Source organism: Oncorhynchus masou, unplaced genomic scaffold, assembly GCF_036934945.1.
Source record: "Oncorhynchus masou masou isolate Uvic2021 unplaced genomic scaffold, UVic_Omas_1.1 unplaced_scaffold_779, whole genome shotgun sequence".
Lineage (NCBI taxonomy): Eukaryota > Metazoa > Chordata > Actinopteri > Salmoniformes > Salmonidae > Oncorhynchus > Oncorhynchus masou.
Window position 1 is genome coordinate 50,816 of NW_027014259.1, and position 16,685 is coordinate 67,500.

General features: G+C 47.2%; 1 protein-coding gene across 1 annotated transcript in view; it reads right to left on the minus strand.

Annotated features, from left to right (window-relative positions):
• LOC135537440 (ephrin type-A receptor 6-like) overlaps positions 1 to 16,685 on the minus strand; it is a 247,500-nt gene that overhangs the window by 50,809 nt on the left and 180,006 nt on the right. Inside the window, exons 12-13 of the mRNA XM_064963605.1 lie at positions 15,834 to 15,942; positions 10,783 to 10,976 (exon numbers count right to left, since the gene is read on the minus strand). Coding sequence (XP_064819677.1) covers positions 10,783 to 10,976; positions 15,834 to 15,942 — 303 coding nt within the window. The remainder of the gene's footprint in view (positions 1 to 10,782; positions 10,977 to 15,833; positions 15,943 to 16,685) is intronic.

The window sequence follows — 16,685 nt, forward strand, 5'->3', positions numbered from 1 at the left end:
AAACTCTCACTGCTGGAGGAAACCCTCAATAACATTCTACTGCTGGAGGAAACCCTCACTAACATTCTACTGTCGGGGGAAACCCTCAATAACATTCCACTGCTGGAGGAAACCCTCAATAACATTCTACTGCTGGGGGAAACCCTCAATACATTCTACTGCTGGAGGAAACACTCACTGCTGGAGGAAACCCTCAATAACATTCTACTGCTGGGGGAAACCCTCAATAACATTCTACTGCTGGAGGAAACCCTCAATAACATTCTACTGCTGGGAAACCCCTCAATAACATTCTACTGCTAGAGGAAACCCTCAATAACATTCTACTACTGGGGAAACCCTCAATAACATTCTACTGCTGGGGGAAACCCTCAATAACATTATACTGCTGGGGGAAACCCTCACTGCTGGGGGAAACCCTCAATAACATTCTACTGCTGGGGGAAACCCTCAATAACATTCTTCTGCTGGGGGAAACCCTCAATAACATTCTACTGCTGGGGGAAACCCTCAATAACATTATACTGTTGGGGGAAACCCTCACTGCTGGGGGAAACCCTCAATAACATTCTACTGCTGGGGGAAACCCTCAATAACATTCTACTGCTGGAGGAAACCCTCAATAACATTCTACTGCTGGGGGAAACCCTCACTAACATTCTACTGCTGGGGGAAACCCTCACTGCTGGGGAAACCCTCAATAACATTCTACTGCTGGAGGAAACCCTCAATAACATTCAGCTGCTGGGGGAAACCCTCAATAACATTCTACTGCTGGGGGAAACCCTCACTGCTGGGGGAAACCCTCACTAACATTCTACTGCTGGGGGAAACCCTCACTGCTGGGGGAAACCCTCAATAACATTCTACTGCTAGAGGAAACCCTCAATAACATTCTACTGCTAGGGGAAACCCTCAATAACATTCTACTGCTAGGGGAAACCCTCAATAACATTCTACTGTTGGGGGAAACCCTCAATAACATTCTACTGCTGGAGGAAACCCTCAATAACATTCTACTGCTGGGGGAAACCCTCACTGCTGGGAGAACCCTCAATAACATTCTACTGCTGGGGGAAACCCTCAATAACATTCTACTGCTGGGGGAGACCCTCAATAACATTCTACTGCTGGGGGAAACACTCAATAACATTCTACTACTGGCGGAAACCCTCAATAACATTCTACTGCTGGGGGAAACCCTCAATAACATTCTACTGCTGGGGGAAACCCTCAATAACATTCTACTGCTGGGGGAAACCCTCAATAACATTCTACTGCTGGGGGAGACCCTCAATAACATTCTACTGCTGGGGGAGACCCTCAATAACATTCTACTGCTGGAGGAAACCCTCAATAACATTCTACTGCTGGGAAAACCCTCAATAACATTCTACTGCTGGGGGAAACCCTCAATACATTCTACTGCTGGAGGAAACTCTCACTGCTGGAGGAAACCCTCAATAACATTCTACTGCTGGGGGAAACCCTCAATAACATTCTACTGCTGGAGGAAACCCTCAATAACATTCTACTGCTGGGGAAACCCTCAATAACATTCTACTGCTGGGGGAAACCCTCAATACATTCTACTGCTGGAGGAAACTCTCACTGCTGGAGGAAACCCTCAATAACATTCTACTGCTGGGGAAACCCTCAATAACATTCTACTGCTGGGAGAAACCCTCAATAACATTCTACTGCTGGGAAAACCCTCAATAACATTCTACTACTGGGGGAAACCCTCAATACATTCTACTGCTGGGGAAACCCTCAATACATTCTACTGCTGGAGGAAACTCTCACTGCTGGAGGAAACCCTCAATAACATTCTACTGCTGGAGGAAACCCTCACTAACATTCTACTGTCGGGGGAAACCCTCAATAACATTCCACTGCTGGAGGAAACCCTCAATAACATTCTACTGCTGGGGGAAACCCTCAATACATTCTACTGCTGGAGGAAACACTCACTGCTGGAGGAAACCCTCAATAACATTCTACTGCTGGGGGAAACCCTCAATAACATTCTACTGCTGGAGGAAACCCTCAATAACATTCTACTGCTGGGAAACCCCTCAATAACATTCTACTGCTAGAGGAAACCCTCAATAACATTCTACTACTGGGGAAACCCTCAATAACATTCTACTGCTGGGGGAAACCATCAATAACATTATACTGCTGGGGGAAACCCTCACTGCTGGGGGAAACCCTCAATAACATTCTACTGCTGGGGGAAACCTTCAATAACATTCTACTGCTGGGGGAAACCCTCAATAACATTCTACTGCTGGGGGAAACCCTCAATAACATTATACTGTTGGGGGAAACCCTCACTGCTGGGGGAAACCCTCAATAACATTCTACTGCTGGGGGAAACCCTCAATTACATTCTACTGCTGGAGGAAACCCTCACTGCTGGGGAAACCCTCAATAACATTCTACTGCTGGAGGAAACCCTCAATAACATTCAGCTGCTGGGGGAAACCCTCAATAACATTCTACTGCTGGGGGAAACCCTCACTGCTGGGGGAAACCCTCACTAACATTCTACTGCTGGGGGAAACCCTCACTGCTGGGGGAAACCCTCAATAACATTCTACTGCTAGAGGAAACCCTCAATAACATTCTACTGCTAGGGGAAACCCTCAATAACATTCTACTGCTAGGGGAAACCCTCAATAACATTCTACTGCTGGGGGAAACCCTCAATAACATTCTACTGCTGGGGGAAACCCTCAATAACATTCTACTGCTAGGGGAAACCCTCAATAACATTCTACTGCTAGGGGAAACCCTCAATAACATTCTACTGTTGGGGGAAACCCTCAATAACATTCTACTGCTGGGGGAAACCCTCAATAACATTCTACTGCTGGGGGAAACCCTCAATAACATTCTACTGCTAGGGGAAACCATCAATAACATTCTACTGCTGGAGGAAACCCTCAATAACATTCTACTGCTAGAGGAAACCCTCAATAAAATTCTACTGCTGGGGGAAACCCTCAATAACATTCTACTGCTGGGGGAAACCCTCAATAACATTCTACTGCTGGAGGAAACCCTCAATAACATTCTACTGCTGGGGGTAACCCTCACTGCTGGGGGAAACCCTCAATAACATTCTACTGCTGGAGGAAACCCTCAATAACATTCTACTGCTGGGGGAAACCCTCACTGCTGGGGGAAACCCTCAATAACATTCTACTGCTAGAGGAAACCCTCAATAACATTCTACTGCTGGGGGAAACCCTCACTGCTGGGGGAAACCCTCAATAACATTCTACTGCTGGAGGAAACCCTCAATAACATTCTACTGCTAGAGGAAACCCTCAATAACATTCTACTGCTGGGAGAAACTCTCACTGCTGGGGGAAACCCTCAATAACATTCTACTGCTAGAGGAAACCCTCAATAACATTCTACTGCTGGGGGAAACCCTCACTGCTGGGGGAAACCCTCACTGCTGGGGGAAACCCTCACTGCTGGGGGAAACCCTCAATAACATTCTACTGCTGGGGGAAACCCTCAATAACATTCTACTGCTGGAGGGAACCCTCAATAACATTCTACTGCTGGGGGAGACCCTCAATAACATTCTACTGCTGGGGGAAACCCTCAATAACATTCTACTGCTGGGGGAAACCCTCAATAACATTCTACTGCTAGGGGAAACCGTCAATAACATTCTACTGCTGGAGGAAACCCTCAATAACATTCTACTGCTGGGGGAAACCCTCACTGCTTGGGGAAACCCTCAATAACATTCTACTGCTGGGGGAAACCCTCAATAACATTCTACTGCTGGGGGAAACCCTCAATAACATTCTACTGCTGGGGGAAACCCTCAATAACATTCTACTGCTGGAGGAAACCCTCACTGCTGGGGGAAACCCTCAATAACATTCTACTGCTGGGGGAAACCCTCAATAACATTCTACTGCTGGGGGAAACCGTCAATAACATTCTACTGCTGGGGGAAACCCTCAATAACATTCTACTGCTGGGGTAACCCTCAATAACATTCTACTGCTGGGGGAAACCCTCAATAACATTCTACTGCTGGGGGAAACCCTCAATAACATTCTACTGGTGGGGGAAACCCTCAATAACATTCTACTGCTGGGGGAAACACTCAATAACATTCTACTGCTAGAGGAAACCCTCAATAACTTTCTACTGCTGGAGGAAACCGTCAATAACATTCCACTGCTGGGGGAAACCCTCACTGCTGGGGGAACCCTCAATAACATTCTACTGCTAGAGGAAACCCTCAATAACATTCTACTGCTGGGGGAAACCGTCAATAACATTCCACTGCTGGGGGAAACCCTCACTGCTGGGGGAACCCTCAATAACATTCTACTGCCGGGGGAAACCCTCAATAACATTCTACTGCTGGGAGAAACCCTCAATAACATTCTACTGCTGGAGGAAACCCTCAATAACATTCTACTGCTGGGGGAAACCCTCAATAACATTCTACTGCTGGGGGAAACCCTCAATAACATTCTACTGCTGGGGGAAACCCTCAATAACATTCTACTGCTGGGGGAAACCCTCAATAACATTCTACTGCTGGGGGAAACCCTCAATAACATTCTACTGGTGGGGGAAACCCTCAATAACATTCTACTGCTGGGGGAAACACTCAATAACATTCTACTGCTAGAGGAAACCCTCAATAACTTTCTACTGCTGGAGGAAACCGTCAATAACATTCCACTGCTGGGGGAAACCCTCACTGCTGGGGGAACCCTCAATAACATTCTACTGCTAGAGGAAACCCTCAATAACATTCTACTGCTGGGGGAAACCGTCAATAACATTCCACTGCTGGGGGAAACCCTCACTGCTGGGGGAACCCTCAATAACATTCTACTGCCGGGGGAAACCCTCAATAACATTCTACTGCTGGGAGAAACCCTCAATAACATTCTACTGCTGGAGGAAACCCTCAATAACATTCTACTGCTGGGGGAAACCCTCAATAACATTCTACTGCTGGGGGAAACCCTCAATAACATTCTACTGCTGGGGGAAACCCTCAATAACATTCTACTGCTGGGGGAAACCCTCAATAACATTCTACTGCTGGGGGAAACCCTCAATAACATTCTACTGCTGGAGGAAACCCTCAATAACATTCTACTGCTGGGAGAAACCCTCACTACTGGGGGAAACCCTCAATAACATTCTACTGCTGGGGAAACACTCAATAACATTCTACTGCTGGAGGAAACCCTCAATAACATTCTACTGCTGGGGGAAACCCTCAATAACATTATACTGCTGGGGGAAACCCTCAATAACATTCTACTGCTGGGGGAAACCCTCAATAACATTCTACTGCTGGGGGAGACCCTCAATAGCATTCTACTGCTGGGGGAAACCCTCAATAACATTCTACTGTTGGGGGAAACACTCAATAACATTCTACTGCTCGAGGAAACCCTCAATAACATTCTACTGCTGGGGGAAACCCTCAATAACATTCTACTGCTCGAGGAAACCCTCAATAACATTCTACTGCTCGAGGAAACCCTCAATAACATTCTACTGCTGGGGGAAACCCTCAATAACATTCTACTGCTCGAGGAAACCCTCAATAACATTCTACTGCTGGGGGAAACCCTCAATAACATTCTACTGCTGGAGGAAACCCTCAATAACATTCTACTGCTAGAGGAAACCCTCAATAACTTTCTACTGCTGGGGGAAACCCTCAATAACATTCTACTGCTGGGGGAAACCCTCAATAACATTCTACTGCTGGGGGAAACCGTCAATAACATTCTACTGCTGGGGGAAACCCTCAATAACATTCTACTGCTGGGGGAAACCCTCAATAACATTCTACTGCTGGGGGAAACCCTCAATAACATTTTACTGCTGGGGGAAACCCTCAATAACATTCTACTGCTGGGGGAAACCCTCAATAACATTCTACTGCTGGGGGAAACCCTCACTGCTGGGGGAAACCCTCAATAATATTCTACTGCTGAGGGAAACCCTCAATAACATTTTACTGCTGGGGGAAACACTCAATAACATTCTACTGCTAGAGGAAACCCTCAATAACTTTCTACTGCTGGAGGAAACCGTCAATAACATTCCACTGCTGGGGGAAACCCTCAATAACATTCTACTGCTGGGGGAAACCCTCACTGCTGGGGGAACCCTCAATAACATTCTACTGCTGGGGGAAACCGTCAATAACATTCCACTGCTGGGGGAAACCCTCACTGCTGGGGGAACCCTCAATAACATTCCACTGCTGGGGGAAACCCTCACTGCTGGGGGAACCCTCAATAACATTCCACTGCTGGGGGAAACCCTCAATAACATTCTACTGCTGGGGGAAACCCTCAATAACATTCTACTGCTGGAGGAAACCGTCAATAACATTCTACTGCTGGGGGAAACCCTCAATAACATTCTACTGCTGGAGAAACCCTCAATAACATTCTACTGCTGGGGGAAACCCTCAATAACATTCCACTGCTGGGGGAAACCCTCAATAACATTCTACTGCTGGGGGAAACCCTCAATAACATTCTACTGCTGGGGGAAACCCTCAATAACATTCTACTGCTGGAGAAACCCTCAATAACATTCTACTGCTGGGGGAACCCTCAATAACATTCTACTGCTGGGGGAAACCCTCAATAACATTCTACTGCTGGGGGAAACCCTCAATAACATTCTACTGCTGGGGGAAACCCTGAATAACATTCCACTGCTGGGGGAAACCCTCAATAACATTCTACTGCTGGGGGAAACCCTCAATAACATTCTACTGCTGGAGAAACCCTCAATAACATTCTACTGCACGAGGAAACCCTCAATAACATTATACTGCTGGAGGAAACCCTCAATAACATTCTACTGCTGGAGAAACCCTCAATAACATTCTACTGCTGGGGGAAACCCTCAATGCTGAGGGAAACCCTCAATAACATTCTACTGCTGGGAGAAACCCTCAATAACATTCTACTGCTGGGGGAAACCCTCAATAACATTCTACTGCTGGGGGAAACCCTCAATAACATTCTACTGCTGGGGGAAACCCTCAATAACATTCTACTGCTGGGGGAAACCCTCAATAACATTCTACTGCTGGAGGAAACCCTCAATAACATTCTACTGCTGGGAGAAACCCTCACTACTGGGGGAAACCCTCAATAACATTCTACTGCTGGGGAAACACTCAATAACATTCTACTGCTGGAGGAAACCCTCAATAACATTCTACTGCTGGGAGAACCCTCAATAACATTCTACTACTGGGGGAGACCCTCAATACATTGTACTGCTGGGAGATACCCTCACTACTGGGGGAAACCCTCAATAACATTCTATTGCTGGGGAAACCCTCAATAACATTCTACTGCTGGGGGAAACCCTCAATAACATTCTACTGCTGGGGGAAACCCTCAATAACATTCTACTGCTGGGGGAAACACTCAATAACATTCTACTGCTGGAGGACACCCTCAATAACATTCTACTGCTGGGGGAAACCCTCAATAACATTCTACTGCTGGAGGAAACCCTCAATAACATTCTACTGCTGGGGGAAACTTTCACTGCTGGGAGAAACCCTCAATAACATTCTACTGCCGGGGGAAACCCTCAATAACATTCTACTGCTGGAGAAACCCTCAATAACATTCTACTGCTGGGGGAAACACTCACTGCTGGGGGAAACCCTCAATAACATTCTACTGCTGGGGGAAACCCTCAATAACATTCTACTGCTGGAGGACACCCTCAATAACATTCTACTGCTGGGGGAGACCCTCACTGCTGGGGGAAACCCTCAATAACATTCTACTGCTGGGGAAACCCTCAATAACATTCTACTGCTGGAGGAAACCCTCAATAACATTCTACTGCTGGGGGAAACCCTCAATAACATTCTACTGCTGGGGGAGACCCTCAATAACATTCTACTGCTGGGAGAAACCCTCAATAACATTCTACTGCTGGGGGAAACCCTCAATAACATTCTACTGCTGGGGGAAACCCTCAATAACATTCTACTGCTCGAGGAAACCCTCAATAACATTCTACTGCTGGGGGAAACCCTCAATAACATTCTACTGCTCGAGGAAACCCTCAATAACATTCTACTGCTGGAGGAAACCCTCAATAACATTCTACTGCTGAGGGAAACCCTCAATAACATTCTACTGCTGGGGGAAACCCTCAATAACATTCTGCTGCTGGGGGAAACCCTCAATAACATTCTACTGCTGGGGGAAACCCTCAATAACATTCTACTGCTCGAGGAAACCCTCAATAACATTCTACTGCTGGGGGAAACCCTCAATAACATTCTACTGCTGGGGGAAACCCTCACTGCTGGGGGAAACCCTCAATAACATTCTACTGCTGGAGGAAACCCTCAATAACATTCTACTGCTGGAGGAAACCCTCAATAACATTCTACTGCTGGGGGAGACCCTCAATAACATTCTACTGCTGGGGGAAACCCTCAATAACATTCTACTGCTGGAGGAAACCCTCAATAATATTCTACTGCTGCGGGAGACCCTCAATAACATTCTACTGCTGGAGGAAACCCTCACTGCTGGGGGAAACCCTCAATAACATTCTACTGCTGGGGGAAACCCTCAATAACATTCTACTGCTGGGGGAAACCCTCAATAACATTCTACTGCTGGGGGAAACCCTACGGTTTTTAAATGTATTTTACCCTTTATTTAACTAGTCAGTTAAGAACAAATTCAATGACGGTCTAGGAACAGCGGGTTAACTGGTATAGGAACAGTGGGTTAACTAGTCTAGGAACAGTGGGGTTAACTGGTCTAGGAACAGTGGGTTAACTAGTCTAGGAACAGTGGGTTAACTAGTCTAGGAACAGTGGGGTTAACTGGTATATGAACAGTGGGTTAACTAGTCTAGGAACAGTGGGTTAACTGGTCTAGGAACAGTGGTTAACTGGTCTAGGAACAGTGGGTTAACTGGTCTAGGAACAGTGGGTTAACTGGTCTAGGAACAGTGGTTAACTGGTCTAGGAACAGTGGGTTAACTGGTCTAGGAACAGTGGGTTAACTGGTCTAGGAACAGTGGGTTAACTGGTCTAGGAACAGTGGGTTAACTGGTCTAGGAACAGTGGTTAACTGGTCTAGGAACAGTGGGTTAACTGGTCTAGGAACAGTGGGTTAACTGGTCTAGGAACAGTGGGTTAACTGGTCTAGGAACAGTGGGTTAACTGGTCTAGGAACAGTGGGTTAACTGGTCTAGGAACAGTGGGTTAACTGGCCTAGGAACAGTGGGTTAACTGGTCTAGGAACAGTGGGTTAACTGGTCTAGGAACAGTGGGTTAACTGGTCTAGGAACAGTGGGTTAACTGGTCTAGGAACAGTGGGTTGACTGGTCTAGGAACAGTGGGTTGACTGGTCTAGGAACAGTGGGTTAACTGGTCTAGGAACAGTGGGTTAACTGGTCTAGGAACAGTGGGTTAACTGCCTTGTTCAGGGGCAGAACAACAGATTTTTATCTTGTCAGCTCGGGGATTCGATCTTGCAACCTTTCGGTTCAACACTCTACCCACTAGGATACCTGCCGTCCACTGTCTATACACACCGTCCTATATAACAACTGTGTGTGTGTGTTTCTGTGTGTGTCTCTGTGTGTGTGTCTCTGTGTGTGTGTCTCTGTGTGTGTGTGTCTCTGTGTGTGTGTGTCTCTGTGTGTGTGTGTCTCTGTGTGTGTGTGTGTGTGTCTCTGTGTGTGTGTGTCTCTGTGTGTCTCTGTGTGTGTGTGTGTCTCAGTGTGTGTGTGTCTCTGTGTGTGTGTGTGTCTCTGTGTGTGTCTCAGTGTGTGTGTGAGTGTGTGTGTGTGTGTGTGTGTGTGTGTGTGTGTGTGTGTGTGTGTGTGTGTGTGTGTGTGTGTGTGTGTGTGTGTGTGTGTGTGTGTCTCTGTGTGTGTGTCTCTGTGTGTGTGTCTCTGTGTGTGTGTCTCAGTGTGTGTGTGTGTGTGTGTGTGTGTGTGTCTCTGTGTGTGTGTGCGCGTGTCTCGGTACCTGCTCCTACCACCCTCTCGATGCGTATTCTAGAAGGATCTATCTCCTTGGTGAACTCGTGGACAGCCTGCGTTGGGTCTTCATACATTACAGACAGGTAGAGGGTCCTGTGTGTGTCTCTGTGTGTGTGTGTGTCTCTGTGTGTGTGTGTGTCTCTGTGTGTGTGTGTGTCTCTGTGTGTGTGTGTGTCTCTGTGTGTGTGTGTCTCTGTGTGTGTCTCTGTGTGTGTGCGTGTCTCGGTACCTGCTCCTACCACCCTCTCGATGCGTATTCTAGAAGGATCTATCTCCTTGGTGAACTCGTGGACAGCCTGCGTTGGGTCTTCATACATTACAGACAGGTAGAGGGTCCTGTGTGTGTCTCTGTGTGTGTGTCTCTGTGTGTGTGTGTGCGTGTCTCGGTACCTGCTCCTACCACCCTCTCGATGCGTATTCTAGAAGGATCTATCTCCTTGGTGAACTCGTGGACAGCCTGCGTTGGGTCTTCATACATTACAGACAGGTAGAGGGTCCTGTGTGTGTCTCTGTGTGTGTGCGTGTCTCGGTACCTGCTCCTACCACCCTCTCGATGCGTATTCTAGAAGGATCTATCTCCTTGGTGAACTCGTGGACAGCCTGCGTTGGGTCTTCATACATTACAGACAGGTAGAGGGTCCTGTGTGTGTCTCTGTGTGTGTGTGTCTCTGTGTGTGTCTCTGTGTGTGTGTGTGCGTGTCTCGGTACCTGCTCCTACCACCCTCTCGATGCGTATTCTAGAAGGATCTATCTCCTTGGTGAACTCGTGGACAGCCTGCGTTGGGTCTTCGTATGTGTCAGGATCCACATACGTCTTGATACCAGGCAAAGGAAGCACGTTCTGAAAGTCAGCCCGCCTCTTATCGTCTGACTGCATCTTCGCCTTGATGAACACCTGACACCTGGACCAGGAGAGAGACACACAGCGGACGATGTCAGCTTCCTGTCTGGCTACATTACAGACAGGTAGAAGTTCCTGTCTGGCTACATTACAGACAGGTAGAGGCTCCTGTCTGGCTACATTACAGACAGGTAGAGGTTCCTGTCTGGCTACATTACAGACAGGTAGAGGTTCCTGTCTGGCTACATTACAGACAGGTAGAGGTTCCTGTCTGGCTACATTACAGACAGGTAGAGGTTCCTGTCTGGTTACATTACAGACAGGTAGAGGTTCCTGTCTGGCTACATTACAGACAGGTAGAGGTTCCTGTCTGGCTACATTACAGACAGGTAGAGGTTCCTGTCTGGCTACATTACAGACAGGTAGAGGTTCCTGTCTGGCTACATTACAGACAGGTAGAGGTTCCTGTCTGGCTACATTACAGACAGGTAGAGGTTCCTGTCTGGCTACATTACAGACAGGTAGAGGTTCCTGTCTGGCTACATTACAGACAGGTAGAGGTTCCTGTCTGGCTACATTACAGACAGGTAGAGGTTCCTGTCTGGCTACATTACAGACAGGTAGAGGTTCCTGTCTGGTTACATTACAGACAGGTAGAGGTTCCTGTCTGGTTACATTACAGACAGGTAGAGGTTCCTGTCTGGCTACATTACAGACAGGTAGAGGCTCCTGTCTGGCTACATTACAGACAGGTAGAGGTTCCTGTCTGGCTACATTACAGACAGGTAGAGGTTCCTGTCTGGCTACATTACAGACAGGTAGAGGCTCCTGTCTGGCTACAATACAGACAGGTTGAGGTTCCTGTCTGGCTACATTACAGACAGGTAGAGGTTCCTGTCTGGCTACATTACAGACAGGTAGAGGTTCCTGTCTGGCTACATTACAGACAGGTAGAGGTTCCTGTCTGGCTACATTACAGACAGGTAGAGGTTCCTGTCTGGCTACATTACAGACAGGTAGAGGTTCCTGTCTGGCTACATTACAGACAGGTAGAGGTTCCTGTCTGGCTACATTACAGACAGGTAGAGGTTCCTGTCTGGCTACATTACAGACAGGTAGAGGTTCCTGTCTGGCTACATTACAGACAGGTAGAGGTTCCTGTCTGGCTACATTACAGACAGGTAGAGGTTCCTGTCTGGCTACATTACAGACAGGTAGAGGTTCCTGTCTGGCTACATTACAGACAGGTAGAGGTTCCTGTCTGGCTACATGTCAGGTAGAGGTTCCTGTCTGGCTACATTACAGACAGGTAGAGGTTCCTGCCTGGCTACATTACAGACAGGTAGAGGTTCCTGTCTGGCTACATTACAGACAGGTAGAGGTTCCTGTCTGGCTACATGTCAGGTAGAGGTTCCTGTCTGGCTACATGTCAGGTAGAGGTTCCTGTCTGACTACATGTCAGGTAGAGGTTCCTGTCTGACTACATGTCAGGTAGAGGTTCCTGTCTGACTACATGTCAGGTAGAGGTTCCTGTCTGACTACATGTCAGGTAGAGGTTCCTGTCTGGCTACATGTCAGGTAGAGGTTCCTGTCTGGCTACATGTCAGGTAGAGGTTCCTGTCTGACTACATGTCAGGTAGAGGTTCCTGTCTGACTACATGTCAGGTAGAGGTTCCTGTCTGACTACATGTCAGGTAGAGGTTCCTGTCTGGCTACATGTCAGGTAGAGGTTCCTGTCTGACTACATGTCAGGTAGAGGTTCCTGTCTGGCTACATGTCAGGTAGAGGTTCCTGTCTGGCTACATGTCAGGTAGAGGTTCCTGTCTGGCTACATGTCAGGTAGAGGTTCCTGTCTGGCACATTTGGGACTCATCCTCTGTCGTAGCCCAGTCCCAATTTGAACCTCCTGTCAGTGTCCCATGTGGGACTCACCCTCTGTCGTAGCCCAGTCCCAATCTGAGCCTCCTGTCAGTGTCCCATTTGGGACTCATCCTCTGTCGTAGCCCAGTCCCAATCTGAACCTCCTGTCACTGTCCCATGTGGGACCATCCTCTGTCGTAGCCCAGTCCCAATCTGAACCTCCTGTCAGTGTCCCATGTGGGACTCACCCTCTGTCGTAGCCCAGTCCCAATCTGAACCTCCTGACAGTGTCCCATTTGGGGCTCATCCTCTGTCGTAGCCCAGTCCCAATCTGAACCTCCTGTCAGTGTCCCATTTGGGGCTCATCCTCTGTCGTAGCCCAGTCCCAATCCGTAGCCAAGTCCCTCCTGTCAGAGTTCATACACTCTCTGTAGTAGCTACAGACAGACAGGGGAGTAACCAATGAGAGGACACAACCAGACAGCCAGCAGTCAGCAGCTGGATTGCATGCAGGGTAATTAGGAATAAAAGTGTCCCAGCCAATGGGAACATGACAAGGACAGCTTGGTGGATGTGGGGGGGGGATCCATTAAAACCTGCCTGGTTGAACTGATTTGAACTGAATCACACTCAGGAATAATGAGAGAAGAGGGGGAGAGAAAGAGAGGGAGAATAGAAGGGGGAGAGAAGAGGGGGAGAGAAAGAGAGAGAGAATAGAAGGGGGAGAGAGGAGGGGGAGAGGAGGGGGAGAGGAGTGGTGGCGGAGAGAGGGGAGGGGAGGAGAAGGGAGAGAGGAGAGTGAGGGGAGGAGAGGGAAGAGAGGAGAGGAGAGAGAGGGAGGAAGTGGGAGAGGGAGGGAAAGGGAGAAAAAGAGGAATGGTTGAAGAGAGAGGGGAGAGAAGAGAGATGGCAAGGGAGAGGGAGAGAGTGAGTCCTGGGGCTCTGTTCACATACACACCCTACAGAGCCCCAGGACAGCAACACAATCAGATACCAACCAAATTAAGAGAAAACAAAAAGATAATTACTTGACAAATTGGAAAGAATTAACAAAAAACTGAGCAAACTGGAATGATATTTGGCCCTAAACAGAGATTGGCAGAATATCTGACCACTGTGAACGACCAAATTTAAGGTAAGCTTTGACTATGTACAGACTCAGTGAGCATAGCCTTGCTATTGAGAAAGGCCGCTGTAGGCAGACGTGGCTCTCAAGAGAAGACAGGCTATGTGCTCACTGCCCACAAAATGAGGTGGAAACTGAGCTGCACTTCCTAACCTCCTGCCCAATGTATGACCATATTAGAGAGACATATTTCCCTCAGATTACACAGACCTACAAAGAATTAGAAAACACACCCAATTTTGAAAAACTCCCATATCTACTGGGTGAAATTCCACAGTGTGCCATCACAGTAGCAAGATTTGTGACCTGTTGCCGTTAGAAAAGGGCAACCAGTGAAGAACAAACACCATTGTAAATACAACCCATATTTATGTTTATTTATTTTCCCTTTTGTACTTTCACTATCTGCACATCGTTACAACACTGTATATATACATAATATGACATGTGAAATGTCTTTATTCTTTTGGAACTTCTGTGAGTGTAATGTTTACTGTTCATTTGTATTGTTTATTTCAATTTTGTATATTATCTATTTCACTTGCTTTGGCAATGTTAATAACATACGTTTTCCCATGCCAATAAATCTTCTTATGGCCTCTTGGGTAGGGGGCAGTATTTCGACGTTACTCAGGCCCAGAGGCTAGGATATGCATATAATTGGTAGATTTGGATAGAAAACACTCTAAAGTTTCCAAAACTGTTAAAATAATATAATAAAATAATAAAACCTGAGGAAAATCCATCCAGGAAGTGGGATTTCTTTGATGTGGGGTATTTTCAATTGAATGCCTGTACCGTGTCTAATGGGTTAGGACCCAGATTGCAGTTCCTAGGGCTACCACTAGAGATCAACAGTCTTTAGACATTGTTTAAGGCTTGTTTTCTGAAAAATGAAGAAGAATGAGACCCTTTTTGTCAGTGGACTGAGGAAGAATGCAGAGCTGGTTTGCGTGCGTGACCGATTGCGCGCCCTTTGTTGTTTCCCTTCTATTGAATACGCTATTGTCCGGTTGAAATATTATCGATTATCTAGATAATTGACAACGTGAGGATTAATTATAAACATCGTTTGACATGTTTCGACGAACTTTACCGGTATTATTAGGATGTATTTGTCTGAATGTTTTGACCGCCTTGGAGCCAGTGGATTACTGAACAAAATGCGCCAACAAAACAAGAGTTTTTGGGATATAAAGAGGGACTTTATCGAACAAAACTAACATTTATTGTGTAGTTGGGACTCTTGTGAGTGCAACCATATGAAGATCATCAAAGGTAAGTGAATAATTTCATCGCTGTTTCTGACTTTTGTAATTCCTTCACTTGGATTTAAAATGTGTGTATGCTTTTGTACGCGGGGCGCTGTCCTCAGATAATCACATGCTTTCACCGTAAAGCCTTTTTGAAATCTGACAAAGCGTCTGGATTAACAAGAAGTTAATCTTTAAGCCGATGTATAACCCTTTTATTTTGAATTTGGCGCTCGGATGTTGTCGAGGTGGGTCGCTAGCAGAACGCCTGCACCAGAAAGGTTACAGCCCCTTGAGTTGTTGTCAAGGCAACCTAAGGGCACACTGAATTGAGAGAGAGGGAGGGGCATCAGTATTACTTCAGAAGTATGTTGTCAAGGCAACCTAAGGGCACACTGAATTGAGAGAGAGGGAGGGGCATAAGTATTACCTCAGAAGTATGTTGTCAAGGCAACCTAAGGGCACACTGATTTGAGAAAAGGTGGCATAAGTATTACTTCAGAAGTATGTTGTCACGGCAACCTAAGGGCACACTGAATTGAGAGAGAGGGAGGGGCATAAGTATTACCTCAGAAGTATGTTGTCACGGCAACCTAAGGGCACACTATTCCCCATAGGGATCTGGCCAAATGTAGTGTACTGTAAAGGGAATAGAGACGTAGGACAGGGTGTACCTTACCGTCCGGTGATGAGGAAGAAGAGGGTGAGGATGATGAGCAGGGAGAACCCGCCCACGGCTGCCGTGACAACCACGAGCACCTGCCCCTGGTCAGCCGCCATGCCTGAGTCTGTTACGGGTCAGAGCAGAGAGAGACAAGCACACAACTGGGTACTACACACACTGAGACACACACACACACTGAGACACACACACACTGAGACAAGCACACACTGAGACAAGCACACAACTGGGTACTACACACACTGAGACACACACACACTGAGACAAGCACACAACTGGGTACTACACACACTGAGACACACACACTGAGACACACACACTGAGACACACACACTGAGACACACACACACTGAGACACACACACTGAGACACACACACTGAGACACACACACTGAGACACACACACTGAGACACACACACACTGAGACACACACACTGAGACACACACACTGAGACACACACACTGAGACACACACACTGAGACACACACACTGAGACACACACACACTGAGACACACACACTGAGACACACACACTGAGACAAGCACACACTGAGACACACACACACTGAGACACACACACACTGAGACAAGCACACTGAGACACACACACTGAGACACACACACTGAGACACACACACTGAGACACACACACTGAGACACACACACTGAGACAAGCACACTGAGACACACACACAACTGGGTACTACACACACTGAGACACACACACACTGAGACACACACACTGAGACAAGCACACACTGAGACACACACACACTGAGACACACACACACTGAGACAAGCACACTGAGACACACACACTGAGACACACACACTGAGACACACACAC